This window comes from Phaethon aethereus (genome assembly GCF_964289735.1).
Source record: "Phaethon aethereus genome assembly, chromosome: 19".
Taxonomy (NCBI): domain Eukaryota; kingdom Metazoa; phylum Chordata; class Aves; order Phaethontiformes; family Phaethontidae; genus Phaethon; species Phaethon aethereus.
The window spans coordinates 4,199,143-4,222,972 of record NC_138595.1 but is presented as its reverse complement, the minus strand read 5'-3'; the positions used below and the strand labels follow the sequence as shown (position 1 = coordinate 4,222,972).

The window sequence follows — 23,830 nt, the reverse complement described above, 5'->3', positions numbered from 1 at the left end:
TAACTTGCCATCTGCTGCAAAGCCTGGTTCAAGGCAGAACCTTGCCTTGTGCTTCTGTATGGAAAGGCAGGGGATGTACCTTGTTGCTGTCCTGCAGCCTGAGGTTGGAAACTGGGTCGTGTTTTGTGCCGGCAAAAGTCATGCTTTCTTGCTGGTGGTGTTGAAGGCAATGCAAGCTGCAAAGTAAGACCGGGCTGTTCCACAGCCAGTGCTGTTTGGTTTTGGTGCCAGCAAAGCGAGAATCCCAGCCTGAGTATAGAAATCCTGACAACAGGCAGGAGATTTTTTTTCTTACTGTGGATCTTTTTTTTTTTTTTCTTCCTCTCTCTTTTTTGTTGTCTCACAGTTTTGGTGCGTGGTAATGTTTATTCCAGCTCTGCTACCTCTCTGCTTACAGCAGGTGAACTGTCAGCATTTCCACTTAGAAATCCCTACTTGTAGAGTTCATGGTATGATTGTCCATTCTCCTTACCTATGTTTTGCCTCTAAGGTCTCAACCTGAACATGAATTAATCTTGAAAAATCTGTTGCAACTCAAGTTGCTAAACTTGACCCCACGGAAGTCAAGCATGGCTCTGATACTGCAAAACATGACCGAAAAGCCACCTGCAGTGTGCAAGCTCGTCAGCAGACCAATTGACTGGAATCCCACAGTCATTTACAGTTTTCCTAGGCAAATTTAGTGTGCAGCACTCCCAATCAAAAAAAACCCAGGCGGCTCAGTGCTGGAGCGGAGGGTGAGCGAAGGAGTGGGTGTGTGTTACTGCCTCCAGCAGCCAAGGGCAGTTGGTTATTCGGTGCCGGAGGAGAGGCCCTGCAAGACGAGGTGTGTTGTGGGCATAGGGAGGTGCAGTAAATAGCTGCAGTCAGGGTGTAAACAAAAATGATGTGAAGGGCAGAGACTCACAGCTTTGCTATTCTGAAATAAAAAGAGTGATAAGGGAAATAATAAGTGTCTGCACGAGGTGGTTTTTCCTGTGTGATAATAGTGTTTAACGTGGTGAGCAGGCCTGGGTGGTGGGGAAGGCTGTGGCTGCTCATCTGCCAACATAGAGCTGCATGCTGAAGGTGTAGTAACCCACCGTGAGGTCTGAGCATGATGAAGCTACAGGCTTTGCTAGAGGGTTGTGCAACTCACACAACGTTTAAATGGCCACGCCATTCTGGTGCAAATCAGGTGGATGACTGTAACACTTGTGTAAAATTACTCACCGGAGCAAGACCACTAAAACCACTTTCACTTACAGCATGTCACCACCTTTCTTCATGGTGCTGGCACCAGTGTGCAGGGCTGGGCAATGCAAGAAAAAATGACAGCTCAGAAGGGTGTTGGACTAGCACAGCGGTGCAGTTTGGGAGTTAAGCTGCAAGGTATCAACCATCAAACCTGGAAATCGCCTCTCACTTCACCCTCTCTGTCGGTGTTTGTGCAGCTATTCAGAATGTGGGGTTTGATTTCTAAGCATGATTTGGGTGGTTAAGTGAAGGGGTAATGGTAACAATTTTAAGCGTGGTGCAGTGTTGGATATAATCTGCTTTGTTGATTTAAAGTGTCCTGTGCTGCCTTAGTGGTTAGGACTGGAGCTGATGAGAGAAAACTCTATTCTTTAGTGACAATTGTAGTAGTTCTGTAGTATTTGATGAACTCCTAGGGTAGAAATCTGCTAAAATCAAAAGCAAGTGTGATGAGCCCTTCAGGTTTGTCTCCTCAGGGAAATCAGCTGGCACAGCTGCGCTGCAATGTCGCCCTGCTCTGACAGATAAGCCTTCTCAGCTTCAGCTGCAGTGGTTTATCCCTGGCTGTAAAACTTCAGAGTTTTCTCTAAAATGAAATCAGGCTGAGAATCAAAGTATATTTCCACCCTTTCTCAATTTGGAGGTACTCATTTTTATGAGGTTTTAGTGGCAGAAATGTTAGGCTGGTCACAGTGTGCAAGGGTTTCTTTGAAATCTCTGCAGTTGAGACTCCTTGGAGAACTGGGGATGGGAACTTATTTTTAGTCATGGTCTAGATTTTCATTGATCTGAGTTGTAAGTGTGGCAGCAAATGAAAGAAGCATTAACGCGCTCTATTCAAGAGTGAGGACTGATCCAGGAGCATTAAATTCTCAGCATCCTGACCACAGCCCAATTTGTAACATTAAAAATACATTTGGATGCTGTGAATTTGGCAGCTGTGTCAAGTGTCTATAAAATACTTAGCAGAGGGCAGCTTTCTGATGGGAGCAGTAACATACAATTGAAATATATATTGGCTAGAATAAAATAAAACTAGCACGTTTCTAGCACAACACCAGTGAGCATGTGGAAACCATCAAGGTATTTTAACCATTACTGGGGACAGAACAGTGTTAATTCAGTTAGTCCCCAAACTCAGGGCTTCCCAAGCAAGCAAACTTCCTCTGAAAATTTGCTTTTTCCCCAATTAAGCGACATTTTTTAGTAACACACAGGCCTCAATTCCTGTTTGCGTATTTCCTAGTACTTCAGTATTTGCTTGCACAAGATTCCTGGTAGGATGGATGAAGAGGTGTTTAGAAACTGGTTAGACACTGCTGCCTGATGGGAGAGATGTGAGCGCTCCGTACCTAGGGGGGAAGGAGGAGGCTCTGTCCATCTGCAGCAGCCATGGGGATTCGGAGAGACTGACTATAATTCACTGAATTTTTTTTTTGGCTTGAGTATTGTTGCTAGTGCTGGGTTTGTGTTTGTTAATGTCAATCTGGTACTGTAAATCATTGGAACATAACCTTTTAAAGGATGCATAACATCAAAGTCTAATGAATTAGATATGGTCTCGTCCCACCTCTCACTTGGGTTGCTTTCTTTTCTCCTTTTGCTGCTTGGAAGATGTCATGTAAAAAGGTGACACAAGTGATGGTGTGCAGGCTGACCTTAGAAGTTGCTTGGGGTAATGCCAAGTAAAGCTATTTTTTAGGCAGTCTTTTTCATAGTGGTTCATGGTGTAACTTTATTCCCTATTGTTTTATGCTGGTGTGTTTGGACTCTTTTCCTGTTGCATCTCAAGGAGAAAGAGGCTGAAGAGCTGTAGCTGATTCAAGCGCTATGTTTTTCCCTCCAGCTCTGGAGAATTAGATTAAAATCTGTGTAGCACACTGTCTGCCCAGCTTACCTGGGGTCTTGCAGTGCACTATGGAGTTGGCTCTTCCAGCTCCCGTGTGTGGCTTCTCCATCTCCTGCATTTCATCTCTGCTGTTAACACAAGAGCAGGGGAGCTTCCGCTGCATAAATACAGGCTGTCTGAGAAACAGGAATGGCTAAAAATACATCATGTTCTAAAACTGGAAGATCCCCCTGTGTGTTCCCCACCAAGAACTGTGGTTTGGGTCTCCACTTCTGCAGGCGCTGGGGCTGTACCTCCCCCAGTGCTACGCTTGGAGCTGGGCAGTGCCCCACAGAGGCACCCTACCACCACACCCTTCCCTCCTGCAGCCGGGACGCACTCCTGAACCCATGCCGGGGCGGGGGATCGGACACACTACACCGGAGGAGGAGGAAGGTGATACGTAGCCGAAGCCTGTCTTGTATTGAGCGCTCTGTCTAGAGTCTCTCGCTCTGTTGCTGGTCCTGCCCTCTTTGCTAAATTTACTGCTGTCAGAGCAGCTGGGGCACCCCGGGGACAAACATTACAGAAAAAGCCTCTAAGTAGCCATGGCTGGGGTTCAGACACTGCTGACCGATGATGGCTCGGCCTCTCTCGGGCAGTCAAGCCCTATCCGTGGCATATTTCTCAGCTGGTGCCTGGTGTTCAGGGACCTCAGAGGTTGCATAAAGTTTAATAAATAATGCTGATGGGTTAATTGTGGCTTGCAGGCTCAGTTGTTGATTAGAGTCATACGGTGTTTTTCCAGTACATCGCAACCTTAATTTCAACATCCTTGTTTCATATAACCACAACAGATTATGTATCCAGTCTCTTTATTTATTCGTGGTCCTCTGCCCCTGACATGAACTGCTGTTGTCGGAAAGAAAACACAATAACTTAACTTTTGCACGCTGTTTGGAGGTGCGTACATTTACATGTTTCCCAGTCGCGCTGACGAGGAAAACCAATAAATTAGTAACGCAAGGTGAACCCTACGTCAAGCCGGCAGCTGTAAGATTACTGGATGTCATTCATCGTGTAAACCAGTTATGCTGGAATAAGAGCAATTCCTATTCTCTTGATACTGTTTTGGTTATAGAATTTCTGTCCAAAATAAACCATCTATTAATTAAATAATAACAAAAGCAGTAAGAAAATGCGTTTAAAATTCACAATTCACTGTCTTAACAGGATCAGAGTGTGGAGGGAAATGTATTCTCTCCGACGTACAGTGTAGCCTTTAACATGGCTGTGGTTTCCCCACTACTGTGTTACAAGTGAAAGAATAATTGTTAGATACATTAATAAACCTATACTACACCTTGAACAGTTAGACCTACTTTCATGCCCTAGATGTTGGTTTATTATCCCTTAAAAATGAACACCATTTATCAAATATGAGGTGTTTTCTTAAAATTGAGATTTCTATTTCCTCGTGTTTGTTCTTTGCTTTACTCTGTCTTTATGGTGACCAGGAAGGTAAAGGTTGTTTCCATTATTGGTTAGTTTTCTTTGTTTCCTTCCTCTACATGCAGTATTTTACTTTCAGATGCTGCAGTTGGAATGTTACAGACAAAAAGGTTTCATTGGTTTCTTTAAAAAGAACCATAAGAAAGTTTGTCGGCTTTGTGCAAGAAGTAACACTTTCAGTGTGGTTCTGAACTTCCCATCAGATCTACCTGACAGTGCCTCCCGCCTTAAAAAAATAGATTTTAATGCAATGTTACTTTCAGCAAATTTTATGTATGTTTGAAGAAATGTTTTCATCTCTAAATGTAAATTATCTAAAAAACAAGCACATTGATGAATTAGTGTGTTCTGACTCAAATGAGGACTATGCAGCTCTCTTTTAGGAGAGTAGCTAAAGATTTATGTCTTAATGGCTAAGCAAATATTTGGAAGCAAGTTTTAAGAAATGAAACAAGTGTTTATGAGCAATTCTGATTTACTTCAGTCTGAGTTCTGTGTGTGTCTTGGGTTGTGTTGTTTGTTTTTTTTTTTTTAACAGTTATGGAAACATATCCGCTTCTCCAAGAGATGCAATACAGAACTTGAACAGAATGGCAGCTGCTGTTTGGTCTCTCCCCCACATCCCTGCCATGTTATTTTTCACAGCAGCAGGAGACCACAGCTTTAATTCATCAGATGGGGGCAGAGCACATGTCTCATTTGTGTTTTTCCAGACTCTGTAAGGAGGTATAAGCTACAAGTGTCAGGACCAGGTGATGACGCCAGTTCACCTTATTTTTGGCTGTTTTAAGCGTATGAGAACAAAATCCCATTTTACTTTGGTTGGTGTTCCAGGGGCAGTTTTTAGGTGGAGAGTTTGCCCACTGCTGTGTGTGCTGGTTTCCACCGAGCACAGAGCAGCAGGAACATGTTCTTCAGGTGTAAACCAGTTTCCTGTAAATAGTCTCTGCTGGATTTTGTCACAATATTATTAAATAGCACCATGACCTGCTAGAGAAATAGATGGAGTGTGGTTTCTTAATGGTGAGCAAAAGAGAAACTGCTGATAGGTGGGCAGCTGGAAATCCTTGTTTGGGCCATTATCTGAGGATAAATTATGGGCAGTAACTTTGGAAAAGGTCCTTATATTCAAGTAGATGATACTCTATCTCCCGAGGAAAACAGATAAGACAGTTTTCCCCTTGTGGATAGGGATTTTAATGTAAAACCTGTAAGACCTGAGATGGAAATCCTCACTCATGGTATTGTTTACTCTGAACTTGGTTGCTGAAGGCTGTCAAGAATGGCTTTGAGCTGTGTATTGATGCTTAAAATAGCAACTGAGATGCTCTCTTCCTTGGAGAGCAGGTTAGAGATGCCAGCCCCAAGTGAAAGGGTTGCAGTGGATGGCCGGAGGTCTTAGACCTCACCTTGGCAGTCATGCTAAAGAGAGCTGCTGCGACTGTTGTCCGAGCCTGCATCTGAAAAAATAGTCCTAGGGGAAGGGAATGGGATCAGAGACATGTCTAAGAAGCTTACGGCTAGTTGGGAGTTCGGGGTGGTCCTGCTGCATGTCTGCATTGCTTTGTTGTACTGCATGGTACGTAGGAGCTCCCTGGGCCCCTTACAGCTGATCCTCCGTACCTTGCCTCTCAGTGGTTCTGCACGCATGAGATCCCAAGTTGGTTTGAGATGATCCAACAATTGAGTAAGTTTTGTGAGATTGCTCTGGCTTTGCGTATAAAGGAGGATAACATCTCTCTTTGGAGGATCTTTGTTGTCAGGCTAAATCTTCATCTCTTCTTCTGGAGAATTCAGCAGCTCTGACTTCCCTGGGATCATGCAGAGACGTTAGCATTTAACGTTAGTGCTGAAGCAAAGGGAAACATAGCAGTTGGCATGTGTGAAGAATTTCAGGTTGACTTTTTTTTTTTGCAGACCTATTCAAATCTGAGAGTATGCAGGACAGTTGCTGCTTGCTTAATAGCCCTCTTGAGTAATGTGCTGCAAGCCGTGGTCTGGGACTGAGTACAGAGACTATAGTTAAATATGTTGAAAGGAGCATTCTTCAGTTCTTTAGTTTGTGTTTCATCCACATGCCTTTAGATGGAAGAGAAAACTTTATTCTAAAAGGTGGTTAGGCTGGAGCCAGATGAGAAGGCAGGTGGTGGTGTTCATTTCTGATAGTTGTCCCTGCAGCACATTTGTGTGTTCATCTCCCTCAGTGAACATGCTATACGATACTTGTGTGACACTAATAGATAAAGTGTTAACTTTCACATGATTCAGAAAATATTTCAGAGGAGACTTTTTTCCCCCCCTCTGGAAAATGAATTATAAAATGTTTCCAACTTTTATACTTTTATTATAATGCAGCTATGTTCCAGCAAAAGCTCCTGGCAGATAGTTTGCTCATACATTTCCAAGAGAAGATGTGTTAAATTTATTTGCTGAAGGAGCATGTAGCTTGCACTGTAACCTTGGTCATGGGACTGGGTATAATAACAGAGGGATAGAAGCCCACTTAACAGTGGGAAACAAAGTGGAGCTGGAGCTGGAAATGTTATCAGTCTGGGAAGGCAAAATGTGTTGAATTACTTCAGAAGTCAGATTTTGGGCATGTGATTTTGGACATGTGGCTTCACTCATTGAAGCCACGTGTAGTTCACACTGGTTGTGTGAGGTCAGGATGCGCCATGGTTGTATAAAGGGGAACAGATGCCCCAAGAAACTTGCAGTAAAATAGCACAAAAATCCAGGCGAGGTCTGTTTCCCATGCTGACCCTCTTTACCTGTGGAACCTGTGCTCTCTCTTCTGTGCCTAGAAAGAGCCGTTCCTCCTGCACGTGGGTGGGAGGCTGAGCTGCCTGCCCTGAAGGAATCAGCAAAATATGTATCATGTTTTCCAACAGGATAACATCCTGCTAATTCAGTGAGGGGTTTAAGCAAGCACTCAGTGTTCTGTATGTAATGTTGTGTATTTTTTCTTTAGAATTAATCATGAGCATAGAGGTTTTGTGGAGGTTTCATTTTCCTGCTCTAAATACATATTGATCAGGAGTAGGTTCTACATATTTTTCCCACATTTACTGCATCAAAATTTATTACAGTAGCCTTAAACCTGTGCATAGTTCTTACTACAGAGGTGCTTTCATAGAATACCTCAGTCAGATTTTGCCAGAGCATTATTGTAAAATGGATACTGAAACCCTGGTCCACTCAGGTTAAATATCCCAAAGCAGTACATTGAGTTTTGATGTGACAGTATTTTTTTTGTAAGAAAACAGCTCCCCTCCCCTGCCCCAGCCCAGGGACTGGAGGGAACAACTGTGTATTTCTTAGAAGGTGAAAACTGAATGCAGGTTTTCTTTCCACTCTGACCTTGTTTCTTTTCCAGGCCCTAGAAGAAGCCCAGAAAGCCATTCAACAGCTCTTTGGTAAAATTAAGGATATTAAAGACAAGGCTGAAAAATCTGAACAAATGGTGAGCGGTAGTTTCTTTCTAGCCTTTGAAGGGGAAGGGACACTGACTTTGCTTCCAGTTCTCATGAAAAGGGAGCATTTTTGTCTTTGGTCCTGCTGACTGGTTGGTAATTTGCTGTCAAGCATGTGTTGAACTTGTACTCTTTTCCTTGTGTTAACATGGCTGTAGAGCCAACATGCTTGTAGTCCCGAAGGGAGGAGAGAACCCTTCTTATCTCCTTAAAATTTTGTTGCTGTGGCTTGATATTTGACCAGACTCTTGTTTTTTCATTCACTAGGTTAAAGAAATCACACGGGATATCAAGCAGCTAGATCATGCCAAGCGTCATCTGACTACCTCCATCACCACCCTCAATCACCTGCACATGCTGGCGGGGGGTGTGGATTCACTGGAGTAAGTATGTGGATTTGTAGTGGTACTGTGACGCCACTGCTGGGTTCTTAAGTTTGGTGCAATGCTCTGAACAGGTCTGTAAGAGCTGCTTGTTTTTCTGGAGGGAAGTTTGCTTGGTAGTTTGCAGTCTTGATTTTTGCTGGCAGATCTTTTCTGTGCTGCTCTGAGTGACCTGCAACCTATGTTGCTATATTTAAGGGTTTGCAGCATCAATTGCTTGAATTGCTGTGTTGGTCCTTGGTGATAAGGAATGAGTCTGGCTTCATTAAAAAGTAAGACGCTCTGTGCATTTAGGTGTCCTCATTAGGGATGTGTTCTTCAGGGTTTTGGGGGGATTTTTATCAGTCTCATGTCTTAAACTGAATGAGATGTCTTTTTTGGAAAGGTCTATTCTAGCTCTGAGGATGAGTTCAAAGAAGCCTTACAGCCTGTACTGTCTATGAAGTGGGTGGGGTTAGATGTTTCTAATAATCCTTTGTGGGTTTCTTTTAATGTGCTTGAGGAACACACAAGCTAGGGAAATCCAGTTCTTTTACATATTGCATCTGTGAAGTTCTGAGACCCAGACACAGCCTGTTCTTGGATTGTAGCAAATTCTGCACGAACACTGGGTTGTTAAGTGTTCAGAATTAAATTTTACTTAGGCTGCTGTGTCCATTGGAATGATCCTAAAGGATGAAATAAAAATAAACAAACTTGATTTTTTTTTTCTGTCAGTTCCCTGTGAAAGTTATTAAAAGAAAAGTCAAGGCTAATAACTTTTCAGCATAATGATTCTCCTCCCTGTGAAGCTTTAACTCACACTTTGTATGTGATGACGAATGGCTTAACTCAGGTCATTATAGTGAAATAACATTTACTACCTCCGGACCCATACTGAGAAGCGGATGCATTCAGTAGTTTACATGTTCTTTGCCAAGTGTTGCTTTTGACATTTATGTTTTTTGAAGCATTGTTAGATGTGTGCTGGATTGGTTTATTTTAGCATTGGTTAAGTGAAATTTTAATGCTGCATTGGAATGTTAATGAAGAGTTGTGTATTTTAGAAAAATAAATGTTAATAGGGACCGGCCTGACCCAGCGGGGATGAGGTAACCTGTGGAATTACCACCCAGGTTTTTCATCGAACCTGCCTTTGTAAATCTTTAATTTCCCCTACAGGGCTATGACCAGACGGAGACAATATGGGGAAGTTGCCAACCTTCTCCAAGGTGTTGTGAATGTGTTGGAGCACTTCAACAAATACATGGGGATTCCTCAGATTCGACAGCTTTCTGAAAGGTAAAATGATCAAACCCTGAGCACTTGCATGCCTGCTGGGAGGGAAGGGTAGAAAATGCATTAGGCAGAATCAGTTTCTCAAGGATATAAAGACTAGACATGGTCCTTTGAGCTTCCTTCCAGCCAAAACAAACAGGTTAAAATTGGACACAATTGCTCAAATCTTCAGCAGCCTATTCTGTTAAATAACAGTAATCAGTATGGATGTAATTCATGAATGATCTGCGCTTCTCATTGACTGGCTTTTAATTTACATTACCTAGAGTAACCTGTGGAAGTGCGAATTGTTTTATGTGATCTTCATGTGCAGATGTTTGTGGTGAACCCTGAGGTGATGCTTTCTCCTGCTTTCTTAACCTCAGTGATACAGTTCAGCAGCCTGGCGTGAAGCAGAAATATAGGCATTAACATAGTGGTGTTTGGGGCCCCTTTCTGCCCAGACATGTACCTTACTGCTGTTGAATTGCTGTCAAACTGCATAGTTACCCAAGGGTCTAGGCAGGCAGGAATTTCTTTTTGTGCATTTGCCAAACTCGGGTATTCTGAGCACCTTAAGTTCCTTCTGCCAAAATCTGCTCCCATTGCCCAGTTCTGCTGAGAGTTGAGGCTTGTAGCAAATCTTCTCAAAATTGCATGCAGAACACCTGACTGCTCTAAACATTTATGCTGAGCTTTTGTATAGTCTTGATTTTCTAATGTGGAGTTACAGATTCTGTTGAGTTTTGGTGCAGCTCCAACAGCAAGTGCCTGCCATTCTCAGCAGTAGCAGATGACTAAGCCACTAGATCTCCTAGGATCTTGGCTTTGTTTTGGATGTGACAGCGGGATGTCGAGGGAACAAGGCCTTCCCTGTTCTAGGGGCCCTTGCTGTCCCTGGCCAAAACCTACTCTTCCTGCTTTACAGCAGGCTTTATTTCTCTTACATCACACACATGATGTTTGCTTAACAGCCTGTAGTAGTGCTGAGCATAGTTCAGAGGTGAAAACAGCCTATTAACGTTAGGCGTGAACCTTCTTAATGATACAACCGTACCTGATAGCATTTCTTTCCAGTGTGAAGATTGCAAATCTATCACCACCATCCTCTTGATGCCTGAGATGACTTTGCTCATTATAGAGGTACTTGAAGGAGCCTTCCAGGCACAGTAATTAATCTTTCTGGTGACTCCCCTTGCTAAGACAGCAGCTGGCTGACGGTGCTGTTCAGTGATGGAGCCAGTATTTGAATGATTTGTTTGTAATATTTTTGTATAAATCTGTTGGACTTTCTTTATGGTATAGATACTTCTTCCAGAAAACCCAGATGGAATCCATGAGACAGAGCAAAAGAAAAATCCACCCTAAATCTAGAGGGAGAGTTGGGGGCCTTGTTTTAAGAAAGCATTTGACCATAAGCATTTCCTTAAATGAACATGAACATCAAGGAAATATAAACATATGTCAGTGCTTTTCTGATTTTAAGCTGTTTATTCCAACCTCATGCTCAGAAAGATAGCTTGCTTCATTTTCTTCCAGAGTGGTGATGCCCTCAGGCAGAAACCTGCCATCATTGGCCATTTTAAGGCCAAATATAATTTAAGCCTTGGTCCAGAATTCTGACTGGTTTTCCCTTTCTGATGGATGATTATTTAATACTTTTGTAGCTGCTGATAATTATAGAAAACTATTCATGCTGCTGCTAAAAGGCCCAGCGGTTTCGAGTCACGCCAGAGACACTGGCAAGGACATGGAGGAGAACTACTTTTGTTTTATTCTCCCTTCAAGATAAGGATCTGAAAAGCTCAAGAAAGTCTGTTCCTCCTATTTTTAGAATTGCCTCGGCAGGGTTTTCCTTCCAGTGTTTATGCAGGGAGAGTTGCACCATCTGGTAGTGATAGAAGCGACTGCTTGTGGGGCAAAAGGAGAGCTGCACCCAGGGTGTTGCTGGGATCCCCTTACTGCTTTGACATCCAGGCAGCAAATTGCTGCAGGGCAGTCTGTGGCACAGTGGTATCTGCTTTGGAGTTTGACTACATGTGTACATATTAGGCCCCAGTTTGGAGTTGACTTTTCTCTCTCTTTGCTTGGAAATACTGTTGTGATTCATGAAACATCAAAGGAAGTTTGCCTCGCTTCTCGCAGTGCTATTTTTAGACTGTGAAATTGCTGGGGTTTGATATCTCATGGATTTGGTTTAATGGTACAAGCGAAGCCTCTTGGATGTTTGTGAAGGCAAGAAATGCTTTAGTAGTTGTTGGCACAGACCTGTGACAGTAACCAAAGTCTATTATATACAACAAGACCATTATAGCCACTGTTGAACAAGCAGATTCTGTTGCTTTCAGAAAAGAAAGAGTCTCTCTCTCGGTGTGAATGGAGTGAAGCCAAATACGAATGGGAAACCATGGGAAGGAAAAGTGCCTGCTTGGTGTGTTGGATGTGCTCTTTGTCATGGGGTGTTCAGTTGAGGTTCCTGCTCCGAGCTGCTGTGAAAACTAATGATGTATTTTTAATGTTGCTTTCCACCTGTTCTGTCCCTTTGAAAATAACCAAACAAAATCCCACTGTAAATATTCATTGGAAACCTGACTGCACTCATTTAATTGGCTTCTTGTGCTGATCCTGTTGAGTGTTGATATAAAAATGTCACAACTCCCATCCAAATGTAAATATTTTCCTAATTGTGTTCCTAAAACAACTTCTTATCTGGTGCATTGGAAGTTGTTTGTTGTAGTAAATAGCAATATTTTGTTATCTCTCAATCCTCTTCTGTTTTCTGTCTGTGGAGGGAGCATACAATTAGTGGTCACAAACCCACCCATGAAAGTGGTTGAGAAAGCCTAGCAGATAGTGGAAAAAAGCCTGGAAAGTATTTAGGAGAAAGATGATTATAAGTTTGCCACAGAAGAACAGGCTAGTTCAGCCTCTTTTTATCTCAGTGAGCTGCCAGGCGTAGTTTAAGATTTCTGGTAGCTTTGGCTAAAGGAATTGCGGTTTCTAGTAATTTAATGTCATTTGAAACATAACAGTGGGTTTTCTTGTTTTTATTTTTTTAAAATAAGCAGGGGAAACGGAGAACAAAAGCCACTAATAATAAACCAGAAGTCAGAGAAACAAAAATCGCTAATACTCGGGTAACCGAAGGTTTTGGCACATGCAAGCAGCCCCAGGAAAAGGCAGTTCCCTGCCGCGGCAAGCCAGGATGGGTGCTGCGATACCCCAGCATGCTGCCGGGGGGAATCTAGTTGGGGAAAGATATCCTTATCAAACTGACCTGAGAAGAGATCCTAAATCTGTTATCAGCTGAGAGTGCCTGGGGTTGCTGAGCCTTAGTGGGTAATTCATTTTCTGCAAGTGGTTAAGTATGCATACTTAAACACTGGCAGAATCGGTCCTTCAGCAGTGAATGCCAGTGAAGCCAACCATGGGGCCGAGGCTTTTACCGCTGCGGTTTCCATTGCATGAGGATTATTCTGAATTACTGAAAGGCTCGTGGCTTTCCATTAGGAGCAACAATCTCTGGTGGCTAAAGCAAGTGCCTTCCTGTGTTCTCTGCCTAAGGCAATCGTTCTGTAAAGAGGTGGCATAAAGGTTTTCACGTTTCTGGGTGCATGCTCGTGGAAAAAAATAATTGTGCGTGTCTGTGTGTGCTTATCTAGAGAGTGGTAGTTACCGGGAGGGTAGTGAGGCTCCTTGTCATTGCTCACACATACCTAAACCTTTGGCTGCTTTGACGTCTCTGCCCTATCTTTACAAAATATGAAGGGGGAAAAAAAGGCTAAAACTCATTTTCCCTGTTAGCTTTTGAGAGATTTTTAGGCAGGACAGTTCTGTTTTTTTTTTTTTAAATGTATTTTTAACATCCCGGTTCAGCAAGGCATTCCTGTAAGTTTCTTGATTTAAGGATATGAGAATCCCCGTTAAGACTATCCTTAAGTACTTTTCTGAATCAGCGCCTGAAACAACAAAGCCCGCGGACAGGGCTTTTAACTGCTTGACAGTGCCTCTTTTAAGTTTGTTGAGTCTTTAGGAATCTGGCTGCTGCTCTTTTCAGTGCCTCCACTGTGTTTGCACTGCAGCACTTTTCGAATGGGAAGGTCCCTGTAGCTGGTCATAAGGAAAGAAGTACCACAGCCAATACTTCAAGTTTATACAAACGCATTCATTTCTGTGACTTCTAATACTAAAGACTTCTAGTTTCTTGATTATTTAAAAGATACAAATTTTCAGTCCATGTTTAGTGTCTTTTTTTCTTTTTTTTTTTCCTTGAGGATCAACGGTTCTGTGATGCTTTCTCACATGAATTACTAGTGCTTACTTGTGCAATTGAAGGGGGATTATACCTGTAGTTGTGGCTGCTGGGCTGAGTTCCTCCTTATTGCTCAAATTTCCCACTCCTTCTATTTCAATGTATTCATTAATCCCTTTTGTTTCACAGTTATGAAGGTGTTAACTGGGGATCTATTATACCTGGAAGGGCAGAGGAGTTTCTAAACATTCCGGTGAAGCAGAGAGCTTAAGAGAGAATTAAGTTTGACATTGCAGGCAGGAAGCTTTTCCAGCAAAATCCCCATAAATAAACACTGGATAAGGCAGGTCATACAGACAGTTAAATCACAGATATAAAGTTATATTTCAACCGTCACTTTTAAAGGACTAGAATTTTCTGCATTTGGCACCATTGAAGAATCCAACCTATTCTCCAGCATTGTCAGGTCATCTTGTAGTGTTTCACTACTAATGGATCTCAAATGGGAAGATTAAAGCAGATCATTCCTTGATAAGGTTGAGGAGTCTTAAACGAACAGACAACAAAAGTCCAGATTCTTCTCCCCACAGTCTGAACAAACATTTTCACAAAAGTAAATGTAGCCACTCTTTCTAAGTATCAATCTCAGTGGAAAAATCCACTGCTTTGAATGATCATTTTAGACCTTAAAGCATTTCCAGTATAATAAAAAGTGATGGAAGAATTCAAGGGCTGCAGAGGGATATAAGTGCCTAACTGTTTGGTTTGGCGGCTTCTAGTATGTGTAGGCATTTCCATTTGCCTAGAAGTATCAATTAAGCTGTATTGACTTTTATTTCTGGAAATTGGAAGCTTTATTCTCTCGGCTAAATAAAGAGCAAGATTGTGGTTTGTTGAAAACTTTTTCACCCATTTCATACCTTTGCTTTTATGCTTCTTAAGACATGGAGGATTTATAGGATAAAACCCAGCCAGAAGTATTCACATGGATGCATTTAAAAGTAGTTCAGTGCACCTGGAACTGTGAAAGGTTCATGATGAAGATTGAGACATTGTGAAGCTCTTTATGGGCTAGAAACATACTTCTGTTGAAATGTGATCAAACATACACGAATGTAAAGATAAATTGATCACATTGGCATTAAAGGAACCCTGCTGATTTCTCAGTTGATTAACTGGCCCTTCATGAAATACTAAATTGCAGCACGGCAAGAGCATCTGGGGCGTGTTCTACTAGAGCTCAGGGATCGATGCTGTAGAGCTGGAGTTGTTATCCCAGTGTCATTCAGGGAGCAAATGCTGTCCCAGTTTTGACATACAGGCCTTCTTAATGTGGATGTTTAGCATGCTTTTTTTGTTCCTTAAAAACCTTTGTGTAGCTGTTAGCTTTCAGTCCACTTTGTAGTAATGTTTGCAGACAATGAAACAAAGATGTTGTTGTACTACCAACAAAGCCCTTGCTTCCTCTGTCCTCCTCAGGGTGAAGGCAGTGCAGAATGAGTTGGGACAGCAGATCCTGGCTGACTTCGAGGAAGCCTTTCCTTCTCAAGGTACAAAGGTAAAGTTCTCACTTCCCCTCTTCCTCCCATTGAAAAGTGTTGCTGAAAAATATTCAACATAATTGTCATTGGTTTTAATCTAATTTTACGTCTAGATTTGGTCTCTCTGTTTCAGGAGTTATTTTAGAGAGCAAACGAGTCTCTCAAGCTGTAGGGTGCGAGATATATTCTCACTGTTTCTATTGAGTCAATATGGGAGAGAAATGCCACCCTTCTTGTGTCACGTTGCGCACAACTATCGCAGCGAGGTCTGCAAGCCAGACAAGGAATACCCCCAGCAATTCATGTGTGGCCCTAAGATCAGAGTGGGGTTCCCTCGGCATCTCGCCCAGGTTACTGGATATTTGCTGGACACAAAAGATTCGTGTTGTGTTTAGGGAAAGCCAAGCACACGCTGTCTGTTGACAAGCTGCCACCAAGTTTGTCTCTGGTTTACTCAGCACGGATACAAATCTGGGCTAGGGCTAAGGCACCAAATGTGCTTCTCCAAAATTATGTATCCAAATGTTTGCAAACAATATGGCGGGGAGGTGTGGGTAGGTGTGACTTTGAATTCACTTCAAAGAAGATATTAGTTCTGTCTTCCAAAGTAACAGCTCTGCTGGTTTCTTCGTAAAACTAACAAGTACAGAAATGAGGCAACTATCTGGAACACATCCTTGATGAAGAACAAACCTGTGTCCTCATGAAGCAGCTTCAAAAGAACATTTTTAAAAAATGTTTCTAAATTTTCTCCCCCACTAGCATCATGGTATGCGCTGATACAGACCAGCAGGTGCTACTTTGTGTTGCAAATGGATTGTCTCTAGACTGCCTTTTTCCCCCATTAATTTGGCCTTCAGGTTTGCAGAAAAGGTGTTTGCTTGTCCCACTTGTCAGCCGTTTCTCTTAGCTGTTCTTCAGAATAACTGGGCTGATGAAAGGCTTTGCAGAAGTGGGGGGACAACAGTTCTTTCTGTAGATGGAGCTGGCTACTGTTCTGTGGCAGGGAGCTTCCTGGCTGTTGAGCTACAGAACAACTTCATGACCAGTGAAATGGAAGCAGCTCCGTTTTCATCCAACAGAAGAAAGATGTCTAAGTGATAATAAAGAGTAGCAGCAGAAGCATCAAAAAGAGGATAATAATGGGAAAGGATAAAAACAAGATAACCTGGATGCGGTACAATTTACAGTCACCCATTCAGCTATTTAACCTTAAATCATTTATTTCTCTTCACTCTGATAGAGGCCTGGTGGACCCAGCAATGTCCTACGTGATGCGTGTCTAGTCGCCAATGTCCTGGATCCCAGAATCAAACAGGAAATCATCAAGAAATTTATTAAACAACACCTCTCAGAGTATCTGGTCCTTTTCCAGGAAAACCAAGATGTAAGGAAAGCTTAGCAAGCTACATTTGGATTTCGCGTTTTGCTCTGCTGGCGTTCACAAAGTTCACGTTTCCACAGGTTCCTGTAGTGAAGTGTTTTTAACCAGAGGACTCAGAAGCGGTGCCTTGCGGGTGTGATATGGACTGGCTGATGAGCTGGGAGTCAATGTTGTCTCTGCCAGGATGACTTCGACCCACCTTAGACCTCAGTTTCATAGATCAGCACTGGAAATGTTTTCCCCTCCTGTAGTAAATAAATAAGTTTAAGTTAGATGTACTTTCTGCCCTGTAAAGGGTTGAAAAATTAAACTCTGAAAATTGCAAATGAAAAAAACTTTAAAAAAACACCACCACCTCCAAACAAACAAACAAACCCCCCAAAATTCCTAAAATGGTGAGGAGGGATTTCCAGGAAGTGGATTAATCTTTGTAGCTACTTTTTAAACTTCCTGTCCTGATGCTAACAGCTTTTTAAAAATGTACTATAATCATCTTGATTTGAAGAAAGAAAAAAACCACAAAACCAACTTTAGATCAGTGTGTTAACAATTTTGAAATTTTGACAGTTGGTGACAAAGAGGAGAAAAAGGCTGAGATACTTCATTTTAAATAGCATTTTTCCATCAAAGTTTTTTGGTTTTATCTTTTTACTTTTTGGACAGAAAGCGCTAATATTAGGGGTGGGGGGAAATCCCATCCTGCTTATGTTATAAGAATTCTTGTAGAAGTTTGTGGGTCCACAGACTCCAGAGTGTAAAAACTGGCTGAACGTGAGAATCCAGGAATTCCTGCATTCTCCTCCTACTGACTTTAATTTCTTTGTATGCAGAGGGTAGGATCCAATGAATTATTATTGGAATGAGTTTTCAATAGTACCTACATGATTTAGGAGTACTGTTTGTCCTCATTTTCAACAGAACTTGCTCTCTAATTTGCACAAGATAGGGTTTTCAGTCTGGCAAGTGTTTAAGCACTTTGAAGAACGACTGTTAGCATTCACAGTATTATTAATAGTGGTCAAGTTAGCTTTGATCAATAGCCCAAGCCGCTCTGTGAAACTACGGCAGCACAGTTAAGCTGTCAGGCTGAATATTAGCAGCTTGCTGCTGTTAAAGATGGTGTTCTCCATCTTATTCAGGTGGCCTGGCTGGATAAGATTGACAGGCGCTATGCCTGGATAAAGCGTCAGCTGGTGGACTATGAGGAGAAGTACGGGCGCATGTTCCCCCAGGAGTGGTGCATGACGGAGCGCATCGCTGTGGAGTTCTGTCACATCACGAGGTGAGCGTCTTGGGAGCTCATGATGCCTCCCCGCAGAGTCACCTTCCTTAAAACAAAAGGTTGGCTTGTCTTTTGCCAAATTGGTCATATATCCATAGGACTTTAAACGCAGTCTTCAAATATCTATGTAGAATTGTCCATGATTAAAAGCAAGTGAAGCGTTAAAGCCCCGAGAAGTATCACTAAAACTGCATGTACTGTTGAGTGAGTGAGATGATTTGGAAATGAATTTTCAGTGTAACAGAGGTAAAAATTAGTAATATTAGAGGCCAAGTGAAATAGTGTGGGCTGACTATGGTGTGACTGCCTCAGACCGTGCTCTTTGGCAGCCAGAGATGGAGCACTGGAGGAAGGTGCCACCTTCCATTGCCTTTGTTCTGGGACCCCAGTCAGAGACACTGCGCTTCCCAAGGTTTGATATTGTGGACTCTCCTGGCTGCAGTGCTCTGCTGGGGTGTTAGGAGATGGGGTCCTGTTACCCACAACGTTCTAAACAACTGTGGTTGTTTGAAATGTGATCCATAAAACAGTTTTATGTTAGAGAGCATCTTAGGAATTAGCTCAAATTTTGTGATGAAAGTGTCTCTAGGGAATAGACTGAATTACAATCTTAGGTTTCAGATCTTTCTCTTTATAGAAAACCACATTTGTTTTTTCTGTTTTCCCTCTCTCTCAGGACAGAGCTTGCTAAGATAATGCGCACAAGAGCAAAGGAGATTGAGGTGAAATTGCTTTTGTTTGCAATTCAGAGGACAACCAACTTTGAAGGACTCTTGGCTAAACGTTTCTCAGGTTGCACTCTAGCTGATGGGACAGTGGTAAGGGGATTTCTAAAGAGCAACCCTTTAGTCTACAGCTGCTTTAGGGGAAAAAAGTTCCCTCTCACACATAGCTATGGTAATGGGAGACTGCAAAAAATGTCGCCTGCAGCCTCCTCTTGCGCTGGCAGGTTAGAGTGTTTAGTGTGACTGTGCTCAGTGGGTTCTAATTGGGAAGGTGATTCTTGATCTTGAGGATCAGGAGAGGATGGCACAGGGCTCGCAAGAAGGAAGGTACACTGGTTGTGTACTGTTTTGGTTCTCCTGGGTCCTATGCTGTTTGCAACTGAAGCCACATTGCTGTGGAGAACCACAAAGTGAGTGTGGCATGGTGACTGCATTATAATGTTTGTTCTTTGTATGTCGATGACACATTATAACTAAAAGTCCCCTCTTCTCTTCATTTCTAGTTACCACACATTCACCACATGGTACCATCTTTCAATCCCACATTGTCTGTTGGTTTAGTCTTACTTGCAGGGGTGTTGGTAGTTTCTACTTTTCAGTGTCTCATTTTGTAGGTTGTAAAGGCAGAGCCAAGAGAAACAGCTCAGTGAATATCTCTGGGGTCATCTCTGTGCTTTTTCTGTCTGAAATCTTGGCCAAGAGCTCTGCCAGCCAAGTGCCCTGAGAGCACAGAGTCCACGTGTGGCTCAGAAGCCACTGGTTTGAGGTTGGCTTCTCTGTCCAGCTGGTGTCTTGAAGCCTACTTGGATGCGATAATTCAGCCTACGAGGCAAGCCTGCTGGACCCACTTGTAATTTGCTATGGATCAGTAGGTGCTGCTAATTAAAAAGGGAAGTCCTGTAAGATTTTCCTCCTGGCTGAATTTAGATCTCTCAAGAACATGGCTTTATTTTTCTGACAAATTTCAGATGAAATTTGCAGCTTTAATTAAATTAGCTTCACTGGGTTGTTATTCATTTGGAGAAGGTAGGCACAGAAGCTGTTATAAGTGCGGAGAACAGAAGGGGAGGGTGTGGCTTGAAATAAAAGCAAATCCTCTGTCCCTCTTTCTGAGTGCCTAGAGGCTATGACACTGGCTGTCATCATCTGACCTGTTTTATACACAAAATGAAGGCCATAATTATAAATGGCTATCTAGTGAGTACATAATGGGGACAAGCAGTCTGGTGGGACCAGTAATGCAGCATTTACTGGGGCAGCAGAGTTTTGGGGCCTGCTGTCACGAGTCCTCTAGGTGGAGACCACATACTTTGGAGTGTATGCTTTGAGAGAGTGGAAATTTGGCCCTAGTCAAAATGTCCCTTCCAGGGACGATTCAGGCAGAGCAGGTGAGCATGAGTGCAAGAAGAGCAGCCTGTCAGAGGGTGCTGAAGGTGAAGTGTGCTGGTGGAGCGATGGAGTCTAGCCCTGTAGTAGGAGGGAGTGTGCTCTAACCTTGATGGAGGGGCACTGCCCAGCACTCTGCAGCCACCTCTGTGCTCGGAGAAGACAAGCTGCTGTACAGTGCTTTGAAGGGCTTAGTAAAGCAAAACGTGGATGCAGCTGTATGAGAGAGGTCAAAACAGACTGTTCTCTAAGGAGCTTTGTCTTTTTTAACAGAAGAAACCAGAAGTGCCACCTCCCTCCACCAATCCATTTCTGGAAGATGAAACTGGGACGGAGACAGATGAGATTGTGATCGAGAAAAGTGATACGGACAAAGTAAGTCTTTGAAGTTCGCCAGTTGTCAGGCAGTCTCTGTGTCAAAATCTCTGGTGGTGTCTAAGCTTTTCCCATCACATTGATTTGAAATCTTTGTTTTCACAGCAAATAATTTAGCACAGTTTTGATCCCTGTGTAGTATACAGGGTCCCAGTACGACCATAGTTGGCTCAGGCTCACTTCACTGAAACCGGAGCAATGTTTATTTCAGTTAATAGTGACGTAAGAGTGAGTTGGATTCTGTTCTAGCCCATGCAGCAACAGCTCAAAAGTAATTACAGGATTCCTGTCAAAGAAAGCTGAACTAGAATAGTTGGGTTTTCAGATCCCCGAAGAAGCTCCCACTACAAGCAGTTGCAATTCATATTTTGCCTCGTCAGCCAAGCAAACGAAGTCTGGAGTCACCAGGCTACTCACTGAACTTTCAAGCATCAGTTTTAGACTTTCACTCCAGATATATTACTTCTGGGATTTTTATCTCTGTAGTGCTTTTCATCCATTACCTCCACAAAGCAGGCAACACCTAACCACTTGTAAAAGCACTGGGTTTCCAAAACCCTCTGCAAACATTAAAGGAGTGAATAGTAAATGCAATTGTTTTAATTGGCACCAATATCAAAGCCTGTAAGCCCTGTATTTTTTACTCACCAGACAGACGTTTTCGAAGCGTTTAGTTGTAAGTTGCTTGGGGCAGGTGCCCTCTCTTTGTTCAGTGAGTTTACAGCCCTGTAAATGTGCCATTTACAGGTGGTGTCCTGATGGATGACCAGGGCCCTAGGACCTACTCACATCTATGCCCCTGGGGAGTTTGTGGAGTGGTAACTCTCCACCAGCACAGTTTGGTGCAGTGCATCCCCTCCAGATTTTCACACGAGCAGGGCAGCCCACTGGCTTTCACCCACAGCAGAAGTCCTGAAATAGAATGATTAATCAAAGTTTTGCTCTTTCCATTAAAATACAACTTGGACAGTTGATATTGGCCAGACTTTACCAGTGATCTAGAAGACAGAGATTGGGAACTTAGGGAGACACTTGTGTGGTGTATTTTTTGCGAAGTGCTTGCTTTCCACTGCTGTGGCTGGAAGAAAGTTGGCTCTAATGTGCAGTGTTGGGAAGAGAGGACACCCTTGGAGAAGTCAATAGTGCTAGAAGGCAGGTGAAGAGATAAATTGCAAAACCTTTTCAAGCTGCTTAGGGTTGGTTTTCGTCAACAGTAGAATGCATTGCCATGGCCAGAAACAGTTCAGGTGCTTCTGAGAAAGGAATTGCTTTGCTCCCCCATGGGGAGGCTGGTACAAAGCCATCCGAGCTGTCCCTTGAAATGCTGTTTGTGGCAAGGTTGCCCTCTCCTTCTGGGTATGCCCTGTGTTAATGCTCACAACGCAGTGCTGGGCTCTGCTGCAAGGGCAGCTGCTCCACAAGCACCTGTCTGCCGAATGGGAGCCCCGTAGGCTCCAATCTTTCTGTTTCAAGTGCCAGCAGCTGGGGGTTAGTACTGGTGAGTTCATGTTGAAGGTCTCATCTTCTGCTGTCACTAGCCAGAGAAGGGACAGGAAGAGTTGAAGATGAAGAGTTTTGAGTGGTAGAGGTCTTCCAAGACACTAGTCCTGAGAATTCAAGACACTTGGGAGTGTAAGAGGGAGCACAAGAGGTTGGGGGGGGAAATCCATGTTAAAAAAGAACTTCTTTTGGTGATTCTAGCCGTTCTATTTAATCTGTTTACTTTGGATAGTAATGAAAGGAAACTGGGCCAGCTGCAGACCTCCTTACTGTGACAACAGTAACCTTTTATTATTTCCATCAAACTCCAGGAGGAAATAGCTTAAACATCTGCAGCTTTTGGACAGGATTGCACACTCAGAAATACAGCTTCACTGCTACTGTTAAAAGATTTAGTATTCCCTCCACCAGACATGCTGGGAGCAGCATGACGCAAAGACACACGCGCACACGCAGAAAACCAGTCCTGCATTGGGAGTTGGGTCTTCCAGCCTGGTAAATCATAAACACTGTGAAGCTGCAACCTTGTGTTGGCACTGCCATCCTGGAGACTTGGCGACTGGAAGGTTTCTGTAATTACCACCTATTGTTTTCCTCCCGGCTCCGATGAGCGTGTGCATCCGGCAGAAACGGGCAGGCACTGGCAGAGGGGCTGGGGCGGAGAATGCTGGGTAGTGGCTCTGTCCCAAAGCTGGAAAAACTTACATTCTCCAGTCATGCTTTTAGTAAGAAGGTTAACGCAGCCAGTCTCATAGAGGTGGTCTGGTCTCCATAAAACCGTTGCTCGCTTCAGGTTTGCAGCCGTATGTTAGTATTCATTGTGTCTTTGACTCTTAATTATTTCTCAGAAATGCTTGCCTTGTCATTCTCTGCTATTTCTGCAGGAGACTTAGTGCTACCTCCTCTGTCATTTAGGAGAGTATGTCCTTTTGGCTGTCTTGTTTTGCTTTTTTTATGCTAAAAAAAAAATTTCAGCTGGAAAAATTCATATCTTCATTGGCTGGGAGCTGATCCTGCCTTTTTGTGGAGAGAAGCAAGAATTCCATTCCAGAGGTACTGCAGCCCTCTTTGCAGGCAGTGAAAAATTGTCAGCTTCCCGGGAAGCAACAAGAAAAATTGTCTATCAGTGGGGGAAAAAAAAAAAAAAAAAATCTAGCTGTAGGGCAAAAATGAGCTTAAAGGCCCTGCCCAGCCTGGTACTTAAACATGCACAAATTTAAGCATATGAGCAGTCCCAGTGTCTTCAGTGAGATATGCTTGGCCACTGTGTAGAGTGCAGTACAAAACTGAAATGAGAGTAAACCGGATGACTCCCAAATGGCATATGTGCTTAATGCTTTAAAAGTGATTTTAAAATAGAAGTCTTTGCATCCCCAGAAACATGTTTCACAGTGAAAGCAGTCCTGTAATGTTGCCTGTATAATTCCAGCTCCTCCAGTAATTATGTTCTGTTTATCTAAATAAAATTCATCCAGATGAAGTCTGCAACTTTGAGTTGTTATCCTTAATGTTCTAAAATGTAGGGATTTTTCAATGTTGCTTCCAAATACCTGCTGTATTTCATTTCGGAGGTAACTAGCAGAGTCTTGTTACTGTTTGAAGGCTACAGCAAGGTTTTATTTACAAACCGTATTAAAATTCTTCTGAAATCTGTTAGCATGCAGCAGTCTTCTCTTTAAGGATAAGAATATTTTAC

The 23,830-nt window shown here is 42.9% G+C and overlaps 1 protein-coding gene across 1 annotated transcript in view; it reads left to right on the top strand.

Annotated features, from left to right (window-relative positions):
• The window catches only part of VPS53 (VPS53 subunit of GARP complex), a gene marked incomplete at both ends in the record, with an annotated part of 66,197 nt that overhangs the window by 12,155 nt on the left and 30,212 nt on the right, over positions 1 to 23,830 (top strand). The window contains 8 exons of the mRNA XM_082008568.1: positions 7,953 to 8,039; positions 8,317 to 8,432; positions 9,594 to 9,713; positions 15,421 to 15,499; positions 16,726 to 16,869; positions 18,006 to 18,148; positions 18,825 to 18,966; positions 20,533 to 20,634. Of these exons, the coding sequence (XP_081864694.1) occupies positions 7,953 to 8,039; positions 8,317 to 8,432; positions 9,594 to 9,713; positions 15,421 to 15,499; positions 16,726 to 16,869; positions 18,006 to 18,148; positions 18,825 to 18,966; positions 20,533 to 20,634 (933 nt within the window). The remainder of the gene's footprint in view (positions 1 to 7,952; positions 8,040 to 8,316; positions 8,433 to 9,593; positions 9,714 to 15,420; positions 15,500 to 16,725; positions 16,870 to 18,005; positions 18,149 to 18,824; positions 18,967 to 20,532; positions 20,635 to 23,830) is intronic.